General features: G+C 43.9%; 1 protein-coding gene across 1 annotated transcript in view; it reads left to right on the plus strand.

Moving 5' to 3' along the window:
- Positions 1 to 4,558: 4,558 nt before the first annotated feature.
- Positions 4,559 to 13,411, plus strand: part of LOC132486289 (zinc finger protein 226-like) — a 67,690-nt gene continuing 58,837 nt past the window's right edge. The window contains 4 exon segments of the mRNA XM_060093278.1: positions 4,559 to 4,869; positions 5,399 to 5,449; positions 7,544 to 7,589; positions 9,466 to 9,592. Of these exon segments, the coding sequence (XP_059949261.1) occupies positions 4,801 to 4,869; positions 5,399 to 5,449; positions 7,544 to 7,589; positions 9,466 to 9,592 (293 nt within the window). The 5' untranslated portion in view covers positions 4,559 to 4,800.

Raw genomic sequence — 13,411 nt, forward strand, 5'->3', positions numbered from 1 at the left:
TTTATTAACCCCATTATTGGTGGGTATTGGTACTTCCCCATTCTTGGCTATCACAGTTAGTGGTGATGTGAGCAATCTAGAATGTGCCTTGTGCACTTGTTTGAGGGATATTTCTATGGGTGGAACCAAAGGGTTATAGGGTATATGTTCAACTTTGGTAGATACAGTTGACCCTTGAAGAATGCATGGGCATGAGGGATGCATCTGAGTCTTTTATTCCATAGATGTTTTTAAAATATCTCTCACTTTTGGCCCAAGAGTGCTGCGTTTGGATTTACAGTGTTTCTTAACTTTAAAATAGTCCAATTTTTCAATTTTTTCTTTCACAGTTGGTGATTTTTTTGGTCTTAAGAAATTCTTCCTACTCCAGGGCAAAAAGGCTGTTATCTTACGTTTCTTTCCTAAAGCATCATTGTTTACTTTTCAAATTTAAGTCTGCAGATCTTCTGGAATTTATATTTTTATATCCTATGCAGTAATGATTAATATTTTTCCCATATGGATATCCAGCTGACTGAGAACCAATAGTTGACCCTTGGACAACATGGGTTTAAACTACACAAGTGCACTTATACGAGGATTTTTTTTTTTTTTTTTTTTTTTTTTTTTTTGCTGTATGCGGGCCTCTCACTGTTGTGGCCTCCCCCATTGCGGAGCACAGGCTCCATACGCACAGGCCCAGAGGCCATGGCTCACGGGCCCAGCCTCTCCGCGGCATGTGGGATCTTCCCAGACCGGGGCACGAACCCGTATCCCCTGCATCGGCAGGCGGACTCTCAACCACTGCGCCACCAGGGAAGCCCGAGGATTTTTTTTTTTTTTTGCGGTATGCGGGACTCTCACTGCTGTGGCCTCTCCCGTTGCGGAGCACAGCCTCCGGACGCGCAGGCTCAGCGGCCATGGCTCACGGGCCAAGCCTCTCCGCGGCATATGGAATCCTCCCAGACCGGGGCACGAACCCGTATCCCCTGCATCGGCAGGCGGACTCTCAACCACTTGCGCCACCAGGGAGGCCCCCGAGGATTTTTTTTAATAGTAAATACTGCACTACTACACGATCCAAGGTTGGTTCAATCCTCAGATGCAGAATTGCCGATTATGGAGAAACCATGTACGTCCAGAGGACTGGCTATAAGTTATACTTGGATTTTCAACTTAGCAGCGGGTTGGCACCCCTAACCCCCTTGAACCCTAGTTCAAGGATCAACTGTATTAACAAGAGTTCTTTCCCCTCTCTGCTGCAGTGTTTTCTTTTCTTTCTTTTTTCTTTTGGCTGTGCTGCGTGGCTTGCAGGATCTCAGTTCCCTGACCAGGGATTGAACCAGGGTCACCACAGTGAAAGCGCCAAATCCTTACCACTAGACCACCAGGGAACTCCCTGCAGTGTTTTCTTTTTACACGTTGTTATAATGTCTGTTTCAACATGGATTTTGATGTCTATTATCTTGTCTATCCTTGAGCAAACACCAGACTATCTTATATTGTAGATTTATAGTAAGATTTAATGTGACTAATATCTTTCTTTTCATTCTTCTTTCAGATTGTCCCAGCTCTTCTTTTATTTTTTATTTTTATGTTTCTTTAGATGTTGGGGGTAGGAGTTTATTTATTTATTTTTGCTGTGTTGGGTCTTCGTTTCTGTGCGAGGGCTTTCTTTAGTTGTGGCAAGCGGGGGCCACTCTTCAGCGTGGTGCGTGGGCCTCACTATCACGGCCTCTTGTTGGGGAGCACAGGCTCCAGACACACAGGCTCACTATGTGGCTCACAGGCCTAGTTGCTCCGTGGCATGTGGGATCTTCCCAGACCAGGGCTCAAACCCGTGTCCCCTGCATTAGCAGGCAGATTCTCAACCACTGCGCCACCAGGGAAGCCCCCAGCTCTTCTTGTAGCTCTTTGCTTTCCCACATAATATTTGTAAACATCTCATCAATTTCCAAGGGGAAAAATGCTGATGTTTTTATTGGGGTTTGATTGAGCCTATAGATCATTTTGAGGATTACTGATATCTTTGTAATATTGAATCTTCAAGCCATGAATATCACTATTTTTAAGAATTTCTCTTGGAGAAAAATAAAAGTGGATCCCATGTAATAAAATGTACATAAATAGACTCCAAAATATTTAAAGGACCTACATGTGAAAGATAAGTCTAGAAAGTTAATTTTTAAAAGGTAGAAATATATTTTTTCACCTGAGGAGTTTCAGAAGCACAGATATTAAGAAATTATTGGTTTATTATCTTATAATTAAAGATTTCTATTCCATGAAGAACACAATAGAAAAATTTTAGAAACACGTGCCCAATTAGGAAAGGATACTTGTAATTGGTAAAACTGAAAAGGTATTAATAATCAGAATATGTAATAGAAATGAGGAAGAAAAAGATAGCATCCACATTAGAAAATGGGGCAAAAGTTTTAAGTAGACATTTATAGATGAAGCTACCAAGCATTTGAAAAAAAGATCAAACCTATTAGAAATCAGAGAAATTTAACTAAAACAAGATACTACTATACATTTAATACACTAGCAAAATGGTGATGAGTCGTCCAAATGAAGGTAAGTGGTTGCACAAAAACCTGACGTGCAACTCTTTGGTAATCTGGACTGGTGTAGCCATTCAGGAAGTCAATCTGGCTATATTATTAAAGTATACACATTTGCTATGAAATAACTTCACTAGGGTATGTACTCCAAAGAAATTCTCAGATACGTCTATAAACAAATGTAAGAAGACGTTTATTTTATTATCATTGGCATGGCAGTTGGAAGAGTACAGGTAAAATGTGGGTGCAGAAAATGGAACTCTATGAAACAAATTAGATGGATGGGTGAATGTTTTGTTTGTTTTGTTTGTTTTTCTGCGGTACGTGGGCCTCTCACTGTTGTGGCCTCTCCCGCTGCGGAGCACAGGCTCCGGACGTGCAGGCTCAGCAGCCATGGCTCACGGGCCCAGCCGCTCCACGGCATGTGGGATTTTCCCAGACTGGGGCATGAACCCACGTCCCCTGCATCGGCAGGCAGACTCTCAACCACTGTGCCACCAGGGAAGCCCGGATGGGTGAATCTTAAAAATATACTCCTGAATGAAGGAAATAAACACCAGAATGAATTTTATGACACAATATTATTTATATAAATTGAAAATATACACAAGTGCACATTTTGCACAAGAACACACCCAAAAGAAAACACATCAAACAAATTAGAATGGTAGCTTACGGGGTAGAGAAGGGAGTGGAGGGTGCCATAGGGAACAGGAGGTGAATAAATAAAACTTAATCATGTTACCGTATTTCATCATGCTATATCCAAGATTTCACTTTACTTGTAGTGGAAAGAAATCCTGTGTGCTATGTTGGCTTAAGTCAGGAATAGTTCTTGGAGGATATTTTCCTGAAAGAATTTGGAACAAATTTTTGAAAAAATCTTTGTTTATACTATGGATGATCTTTTTTTGTTTGTTTTGTTTGTTTCTTTAATTTCTGTTTTGTGGGTGTGTGTGGGATCTACTTTATTTTGTATTTCATTAACCTGATCTTATATTTTTCCATCTGCCTTCTTCAGTTTTATCATTCATTTATTAACTTCCTGAAATGGATGTTTTCTGAATCAATTTTCAACTTCCTTTCTACTTTATTTTGTTTTGTTTTGTTTTGTTTTTGTTTTCCTTGCTGTACGCGGGCCTCTCACTGTTGTGGCCTCTCCCGTTGCGGAGCACAGGCTCCGGACGCGCAGGCTCGGCGGCCATGGCTCACGGGCCCAGCCGCTCCGCGGCATGTGGGATCTTCCCGGACCAGGGCACGAACCCGTGTCCCCTGCATCGGCAGGCGGACTCTCAACCACTGCGCCACCAGGGAAGCCCCCCTTTCTACTTTAATATATGCTTTTAAGGCTCAACATTTCCCTCTATGTATGTGTTCCAATCTCCAGATCCAATTATGAATTTGAATGTTTCTCTTCATGGTTCTGTCAATTTTTGCTTTATAAAGTATCAGCTGAAGTTATTAGTTTCTGATAATTTGAAACTTTTATGACTGTGAAGTGTCCCTCCGTATGTCAAGTAATGCTTTTTTCTTCCCCTTAAAGTTCACTTGGTCAAATAGCAATGTCACAGATTTTATAATTACAGAAATAACTTGAGACCTAGAATGTTGATGTCTGTCTCTAGAAAGGATTTTCCCTTGCTTTTGCACGGGTTGTAAGATGCTAACAAAACACGTTCACCTTTACACAATTTCAGGGAATGAGGTGTTTTGGCGTTTGGCTTCAGTCCCTGCCAAAGAAAGCCCAGTTTCCTTCTCCCCTTATTCCAATGGTGAAACTCTTTGGGGTTTACCAGGAAGCCTTCGTGGCTGGTAATGCTTTTCTGTCGCTTAGCCTCTTGAAGACGTCCAAGATTCTACTGAGTTTGTACGCCTTTCAATGAACAGAATCTACACTCTTCTGAGGCCTACACATTAGAACGGCAAGACTGCCTGAGACCTTCTCAGGGATTCCGGAAAGTGAAAACCAGAGTGAAAACATGTAGTCCAGAGCTCGTGCCGGTAGACACCCCGGCACCCACCCTTGCATTCTGGGACATGTAGTCCAGAGCTCGTAAACTCGTGTAGTCCCATATACTGCAGCTACAGTAAGGCCTCGCTGTAAAGGTTTACCCGCGGAATTCTGGGAAATGTGGTCCAGGAGTTCCGGATTAGTCGCAGGCACTTCCGCCCCAGGAGGACACGTAGCAGCCATGTTTTGCTTGCTGACGGTGTTTCAGGTCCGCTCTTCACGACCCATTCAAGCTTCCCCGACATGCGCCTGGGGCCAACCTTTGCAGACCTTTCATTTGGGGAGAAAGAGGAGGAGCGGCTAAGAGCGGAGGTTTGAGGGCCTGGAGTGGTGATGTACGTCCCGCGGGCGGAGCTTCTTTGCGTTTGGTAACGTACCCGGGATGGGGTGGGCTCAGGTCGTGCCTCCTGGGGTTTGAGGGTCTCCCCGGTTTTCTTCACCCCTAACCTGACCCCGTCCCCCACCTATGAGCTAGCCCTACCGCTTCATACGGCGTCACACTGGGTGAGTTGCTTAACTCCTCTGTGCCTCCGTTGCTGTTCGGTAAAAGGGGGGAAAAAGGAATGCCTTGTTAGTAGAGTGTTGTGAGAAGAAACGAGATAGCACAAGTAAAAGGTCTACAACTGCCTGATACATTGTTGGTATTAATACTACGCTAATTCGGGAGGACCCATTTCGCAGCGGGATTCTGTGAGCCCAGGAAGCTGAATTGTCCTGGACTCCTGGCCTGTTTTGGAAGGAGAGGACTTCTAGCTGGTTCGGGGGCGGAAGGGGGTGCGGTATGAATTAGTGGGGATGGAAACACAGCCCTGGTATTTCACAGTCTCCTTTCCTTCCCCAGCCCTGGCTTCTCAAAAAGCACTGCACGGAGGAAGAGGCAACAGAGCCCCACGTGAGTAGGACTTGGCGTTCTTCTACTTAAGGTATTCCTGTAAATTGTAGAACGTATGGGACATGGGTAACGATGATAACTGAGCCTTGGTCACTAATTTCCATTCTAAAAGCTTTATGCAAATGAACACATTTCCATCAGGCAGTGGCTCTGTGAATTGGTACTGCTGTTTTCTCTACTTTAAGGATGAGGAGCTGGGGGCAGGGAACACAACCCTGTTGGCCCATCCTCACCCAGATGGTAGGAGGCAGAGCTGGGGTTGGGACCCAGGCAGTTTGAGTCCAGCACCTGAGTTTGCTAATCCCTTTGGTATATTCTCTTTGAGCATAGGGTACTGGCTAGTATCATATCATGAAAGTAGGTTGGGACTTAATTGTGGGGACCTTGAGAGCAAGGTTTAGGCTATTTTATGAGTTTTTAAGATAGTTTTCTCAACTGGGTCATTTATTTTATTTCAAATAATATGTATATCATAGAAGTAGCATAATCATTATGGAAAAATGCAGATATATACATAAAGAAAAATTTTAATGATCTATAACTTTAGGATGTAAAGATAACAGTTGTTAATGTTTTAGTGCCTTTTTGTCTGTTTACTCTTTGTGTATGTTTCTGTGTAGTGGAGGCTGTTTTTTGTGGGACTGATGTTACACTGCAGTGCTACTCAAATTGTGGTCCACAAACCAGCGGCATTGGCATCACTTGGATAGAAATGCCCAGCCTTGAGCCCCATTCGAGACCTTCTGATTTATAATTTCTGCGTAGGGGGCCCAGGAGGCTGCATTCCAACAAGATCCCGCAGTAATTCACATGCACGTGAAAATTCGAGAAGCTCAAGAGAGGGTCTTTTCTGGAAACTGAGGCCGAGGAAATTGACCCTGCTGGATGTCACAGATAAAACTGAGCTGGATTCACCAAAGCCCTACTTAGTCCAATGATTTTATTCCCCCACTAATTATTGTCAACTGTCAGGGCCCCTTTCAGAATCCTGAATTGAGCAGAAGCCAGCTAGCAAGTGTAGAGTCAAAATGGAGGTCGTTAGAAGTTGTGAAGATATATCTCTCCCAAGCTCTGGGGAGTGGAATCATTGCTATCTTTTGTACTAGATCGAACCCGCGCCACCTGCATTGGGAATGTGGAGTCTTATCCACTGCACCACCAGGGAAGTCTCCCATTTATTTCTTAAACTTTCCTATATTTATAATGATATAATTACAATTCAGATTCCTGTCTTTTTTCATTTGAATTAGGTATGGACTGTCAAAATATTTTTTATTGTTGTTGCAGAATCCTGGCTTTTATTAGGTCTCTTTACCTCTGTGCATAATTGTCAAAAGGGTACTTCCTGTTTAAAAAGAAACTTAACGTATTTTTATACCTTTTGTAAAAAGTTGTCCATGTCAATTTAAATATTATTGTTGCAGTCACAAAATCTTTAGGAAGACAAGCAGAGATTTTCAGAAGTCTAAAGACTCTCACATAACAGGGCAACAACGTATGACCTCCACGTGTCTGACAGTCTTCTGTTGGTAGAAATCACATCTCTAAGGATAATTTCTAACCAAAATATCATCTGCTTTACCGCAGTTGCTAAGAAATAAGAAACCCTGACAGTGGTGTTCTCAGAGCCTCCTACCTTAGGACGATCTCACGAGGTGGATGCCCGTGTTCTCCCCCACTGGCAGAGGACAGAACGGAGGCGAAGAGATGTGAATAATTTGCCCAGGGTGACACTGCTAGTGAATGGCGTAGCCTGATCACAGCCCATGCATATTGACTCCAAAACCTACTCTGACTTACATGGTCTCTGTTTACACCATACCCAGAATAAGAATGACCCCTGTGGAAGCTGCAGGCACACTGTGAGGGGGCCACTGTGTATGGCTGGGCAGGTCATTCCTCACACAGCCACTGAGGGGGTTCACGGGGGCATCTGGTATCTGCGTGGGGCTCTGCTCATCAAGCATAATCAGCTGTAGCCACCCCGAGGACTGGGAGCCTTGGTAATTCACAATGAGCACCACGTGGGTTAGTGACTTCTTTTTCTTTAAACCAGTTTCCATTGACTTCTTCTTTCCCTGTCTGTCTTGCTAGGACTCTGCACTTCCCCAGAAGGAGAGAGAAAATGAGCACATTCCAGGTGAGTAGAGCTTGCCTTTCTTGCTGTTAAAAACGCCATTTTTGTACTCAGATTGGACACAGGTTTTCCTCTTTTTCTTTCTTTTTCTTTTTTTTTTTTGATTGGAGTATAGTTGATTTACAATGTATTAATTTCAGGTGTACAGCAAAGTGATTCAGTTATACATATATATACATATATTTTCAGATTCTTTTCCCTCATAGGTTATTACAAAATATTGGGTATAGTTCCATATGGGTTTTCTCTTTCAAGGAGAGTCTAAGCATATGAGGACCTGAGTGTGCCATGTGTGCTTTTTTTAAAATTCCTGTTAAATTTAATTGGTTTTGGTTTTAATTTTTGTTTTATTTCATCATTTTTTTATTTTACAAGTAAAAGAAAAATTAAGGGAAATGAAGGACATCTTCCAGTCTACTGCTTACCTGCTTACAAATTAGCTGCTTTTTTCTGTAATCTCTTCATCATATGTATCCATGGATGTGTATTTGTATTTATAACATAGATACAGTTTTAAATTGTTTTTTTCATTTAATACTAGCTAACATTCACTTTTAATTGCTTTATCATGTTCCTGCAAACTTATGCACCTATTTTTTTTTTCCCCCCCGGTATGCGGGCCTCTCACTGCTGTGGCCTCTCCCGTTGCGGGGCACAGGCTCCGGACGCGCAGGCTCAGCGGCCATGGCTCACGGGCCCAGCTGCTCCGCGGCATGTGGGATCTTCCCGGACCGGGGCACGAACCCGTGTCCCCTGCATCGGCAGGCGGACTCTCAACCACTGCGCCACCAGGGAAGCCCTGCACCTATTTTTTAAACTATTCTTTATTCACAGACATTTAGTTTAAAGACTTCTCCTGTTTTAGGAGCACTACAGTGACAGTGTTCCTGATTTAACCTTTTTCTCAAAATATCTGTTCTAAAGAATATTGCCCCTTTTTGCCCTTAACATAGTAGGTTTAGGTATTCAGAATTTAAGAGGTATGTTTTATATGTGGTGCCTTGGATGTTTTTTGGTAGAATATCCAAATACGGCAGAGCACAGCAGGATCAAACGGCTGCTTCACGCAGAAAAAATAATGTATTGTTAGAAGTTTTCTCACGACCAGAGTTAGATTCAGTCTTCCCCACGCTTGAGTCAGACCCTTTGTGTATTTTATTTACTGGTTTGTTTCTTTTTCCATCTTATATTTTTTTCTAATCAGAGTAATACATGACCTTAGTTTAAAAAGTCCAGTGGTACTTAAAGCACTTGTCACTGCATAGACAGCTCAGAACAATTGTATAAAGAGGTGCTTGGTTTCATCTTTGTTTTAAATATAAAGAATAGGGGTTGTGAAAAAAGGAGGAACCAGCTCAGACTCACCCAGAAAACCAAGGGTCTGGAGTCAGAGTATCGCATTCAAGCGAAAGACAGAAACGGGGAAAGAGAGAGTTTTCATTCAGAGACCTGGCATGGCCTTTTGGTTAATTTCCACCTATAACACTCCTTCTCAGCTGGTTCCCACCTCAATGAGAAAGCAGGTGCCATCAAATACTGCCAGGACTAAATTGGTAACTGTTTCTGGGGCACTTGGCAATAATAATTAAACAGTGAAAGCTTTTTAGTTCAGGATCCAGTGGTTAGAATTCTAGGGAGTTTACTTATGGTTGTCTGAGAGCCCCAGGTAAACACACAAAGCTTTCTCTTTCATAGCTGCACGTCCGGTGAGGCTGAGGAAAGTCAGTGTGTGGCATTGGCAGGATGGAAGGAGGGGGTGCTGGGAAGTCTGCACACCTCACAGGAGCCGGAGCAACTTCCCATCCTCCTCGTCTCCTCAGGGCTGCCCCTCTTCCACTGGCCACTGGGTATAAGATTGAGGTGGTGTTGTTTGTCGTAGGAGGCGGTGACCTTCAAGGACGTGGCCGTGGCCTTCACAGAGGAGGAGCTGGGGCTGCTGGACTCGGCCCGGAGGAAGCTGTACCAGGATGTGATGGTGGAAAACTTCCGGAACCTGGTCTCAGTGGGTGAGGACAGCCTTTCTCTGCGCGTGTCTTTGTGACCCTGGTGTTTCAAGGCTTTGGGCCTCTTGAGGTGGTTCCCTGAGTTTGGGGACCAGACTTTTGCAATTCCTGTGGGACACGAGAGGATGTCTCTGGTCTTTCTAAACAGTGTGTTTCAGGTCCTTTTCAATTATTTTGTAAAAGAACTGTAAATCGACAGTATCTTGCTGTACCTTGTGTATTCTTTTTCAGATTTCCCTCCCTGCCATTAGTGGATTATAAAGCCAATTTATTGAGCCCTACGTGTGATTTTTTAATGAAATAAAATAGTATAGAAAATATCAGAGTTTCTTAGGAAGAGTACAACACATTGCAGCAGAAACTCTGGGCGATGGCATGAGTGGTGTGAGAGCCAGTGGGAACAGATTTCATGAAAAGAGACATTGGTTAGATATAGGTCATTCAAGCTTCGTTTTAGTAATGTATACTTTTCTACCTGTGTATCTAGGTTGTGAAATAAATGCTGTTTCTTCAGTGGGTCGTGATACGAAGTTTGAAAAACACAGCTTTCAATACCTTGAATATGCAGTTGGAACTCAAATTTCTAGTAAACTTTAGCTCTAGCCCGTTCATGTTAACTTGTGACTTTGCATGTTCTCATTCTTCAAACGAGATACAAAACATACAGAAAGAAAAGAGAGGCTTTGGTTGATGAATTCAGCAACCCAGATAGAAATTTAGGTGAGAACCAAGCAGTCGTGAGTTCCTGTGGTTAGCTCTCTATCTGTTTTGCTTCTCACCAGCCCTGTGCTGTCCATCACCTGGTCCCAGTTGGAAATCTCTTTCCAGGATTATTGCATAGTCTTTTTTTTTTTTTTTTTTTTTTTTTTTATGTCCTATAAATATCAATTAAGTCCATCTTGTTTAATGTATCATTTAAAGCTTGTGTTTCCTTGTTTATTTTCATTTTGGATGACCTGTCCATTGGTGAAAGTGGGGTGTTAAAGTCCCCTACTATGATTGTGTTACTGTCGATTTCTCCTTTTATGGCTGTTAATATTTCCCTTATGTATTGAGGTGCTCCTATGTTTGGTGCATAAATATTTACAATTGTTATATCTTCTTCTTGGATTGATCCCTTGATCATTATGTAGTGTCCTTCTTTGTCTCTTCTAGTAGTCTTTATTTTAAAGTCTATTTTGTCTGATATGAGAATTGCTACTCCAGCTTTCTTTTGGTTTCCATTTGCATGGAATATCTTTTTCCATCCCCTTACTTTCAGTCTGTATGTGTCTCTAGGTCTGAAGTGGGTCTCTTGTAGACAGCATATATATGGGTCTTGTTTTTGTATCCATTCAGCCAGTCTGTGTCTTTTGGTGGGAGCATTTAGTCCATTTACATTTAAGGTAATTATTGATATGTATGTTCCTATTCCCATTTTCTTAATTGTTTTGGGTTCGTTATTGTAGTTCTTTTCCTTCTGTTGTGTTTCTTGCCTAGAGAAGTTCCTTTAGCATTTGTTGTAAAGCTGGTTTGGTGGTGCTGAACTCTCTCAGCTTTTGCTTGTCTGTAAAGGTTTTAATTTCTCCATCAAATCTGAATGAGATCCTTGCTGGGTAGAGTAATCTTGGTTGCAGGTTTTTCTCCTTCATCACTTTAAGTATGTCCTGCCACTCCCTTCTGGCTTGTAGAGTTTCTGCTGAGAGATCAGCTGTTATCCTGATGGGGATTCCCTTGTGTGTTATTTGTTGTTTTTGCCTTGCTGCTTTTAATATGATTTCTTTGTGTTTAATTTTTGACAATTTGATTAATATGTGTCTTGGTGTATTTCTCCTTGGATTTATTCTGTATGGGACTCTCTGTGCCTCCTGGACTTGATTAACTATTTCCTTTCCCATATTAGGGAAGTTTTCAACTATAATCTCTTCAAATATTTTCTCAGTCCCTTTCTTTTTCTCTTCTTCTTCTGGAACCCCTATAATTCGAATGTTGGTGCGTTTAATGTTGTCCCAGAGGTCTCTGAGACTGTCCTCTGTTCTTTTCATTCTTTTTTCTTTATTTTGCTGTGCAGCAGTTATTTCCTCTATTTTATCTTCCACCTCACTTATCCGTTCTTCTGCCTCAGTTATTCTGCTATTGATCCCATCTAGAGTATTTTTTATTTCATTTATTGTGTTTTTAATCGATGCTTGATTCGTCTTTAGTTCTTCTAGGTCCTTGTTAACTGTTTCTTGCATTTTGTCTATTCTATTTCCAAGATTTTGGATCATCTTTACCATCATTATTCTGAATTCTTTTTCAGATAGACTGCCTATTACCTCTTCATTTGTTAGGTCTGGTGGGTTTTTATCTTGCTCCTTCTCCTGCTGTGTGTTTTTCTGTCTTCTCATTTTGCTTATGTTACTGTGTTTGGGGTCTCCTCTTTGCAGGCTGCAGGTTCGTAGTTCCCGTTGTTTTTGGTGTCTGTCCCCAGTGGCTAAGGTTGGTTTAGTGGGTTGTGTAGGCTTCTTGGTGGAGGAGACTACTGCCTGTGTTCTGGTGGATGAGGCTGGATCTTGTCTTTCTGGTGGGCAGGTCCACGTCTGGTGGTGTGTTTTGGGGTGTTTGCGGACTTTTTATGATTTGAGGCAGCCTCTCTGCTAATGGGTGGTGTTGTGTTCCTGTCTTGCTAGTTGTTTGGCATAGGGTGTCCAGCACTGTAGCTTGCTGGTCGTTGAGTGAAGCTGGGTGCTGGTGTTGAGATGGAGATCTCTGGAAGATTTTCGCCGTTTGATATTATGTGGAGCTGGGAGGTCTCTTGTGGACCAGTGTCCTGAAGTTGGCTCTCCCACCTCAGAGGCACAGCACTGACTCCTGGCTCCTCAATTTGGGATGATTTGTTGTCTATTCATGTATTCCACTGATGCAGGGTACATGAAGTTGATTGTGGAGCTTTAATCCGCTGCTTCTGAGGCTGCTGGGAGAGGTTTCCCTTTCTCTTCTTTGTTCTCACAGCTCCTGGGTCTCAGCTTTGGATTTGGCCCCGCCTCTGCGTGTAGGTCGCCGGAGGGCGTCTGTTCTTCGCTCAGACAGGACAGGGTTAAAGGAGCAGCCTCTTCGGGGACTCTGGCTCACTCAGGCCGGGCGGGAGGGAGGGGCACGGAGTGCGGGGCGTGCCTGCAGCGGCAGAGGTCGGCGTGACGTTGCACCAGCCCGGGGCGGGCCGTGCGTTCTCCCAGGGAAGCCGCCCCTGGATCCCGGGACCCCGGCAGTGGCAGGCTGCACAGGCTCCCGGAAGGGCGGTGTGGACAGTGACCTGCGCTCGCACACAGGCTTCTTGGCGGCGGCAGCAGCAGCCCCAGCGTCCCACGCCCGTCTCTGGGCTCCGCGCTTTCAGCCGCGACTCGCGCCCGTCTCTGGAGCTCCTTTACGCGGCGCTCTTAATCCCCTCCCCTCGCGCACCAGGAAACCAAGAGGGAAGAAAAAGTCTCCTGCCTCTTCGGCAGCTCCAGAGTTTTCCCGGACTCCCTCCCGGCTAGCTGTGGCACATTAGCCCCCTTCAGGCTGAGTTCTCGCCGCCAGTCCCAGTCCTCTCCCTGCGCTCTGACCGAAGCCCGAGCCTCAGATCCAGCGCCGCCCGCCACGGCGGGGGAGCAGACAAGCCTCTCGGGCTGGTGAGTGCCGCTCGGCACCGCTCCTCTCTGCGGGAATCTCTCTGCTTTGCCCTACCCAGGTATGTGGGGAGTTTCTTGCCTTTTGGGAGGTCTGGGGTCTTCTGCCAGCGTTCAGTAGTTGTTCTGTAGGAGTTGTTGCACGTGTAGCTGTATTTCTGGTGTATCTGTCTTTTTTTTTTTTTTTTTTTTT

The sequence above is a fragment of the Mesoplodon densirostris genome, chromosome 3 (genome assembly GCF_025265405.1).
Source record: "Mesoplodon densirostris isolate mMesDen1 chromosome 3, mMesDen1 primary haplotype, whole genome shotgun sequence".
NCBI lineage: Eukaryota > Metazoa > Chordata > Mammalia > Artiodactyla > Ziphiidae > Mesoplodon > Mesoplodon densirostris.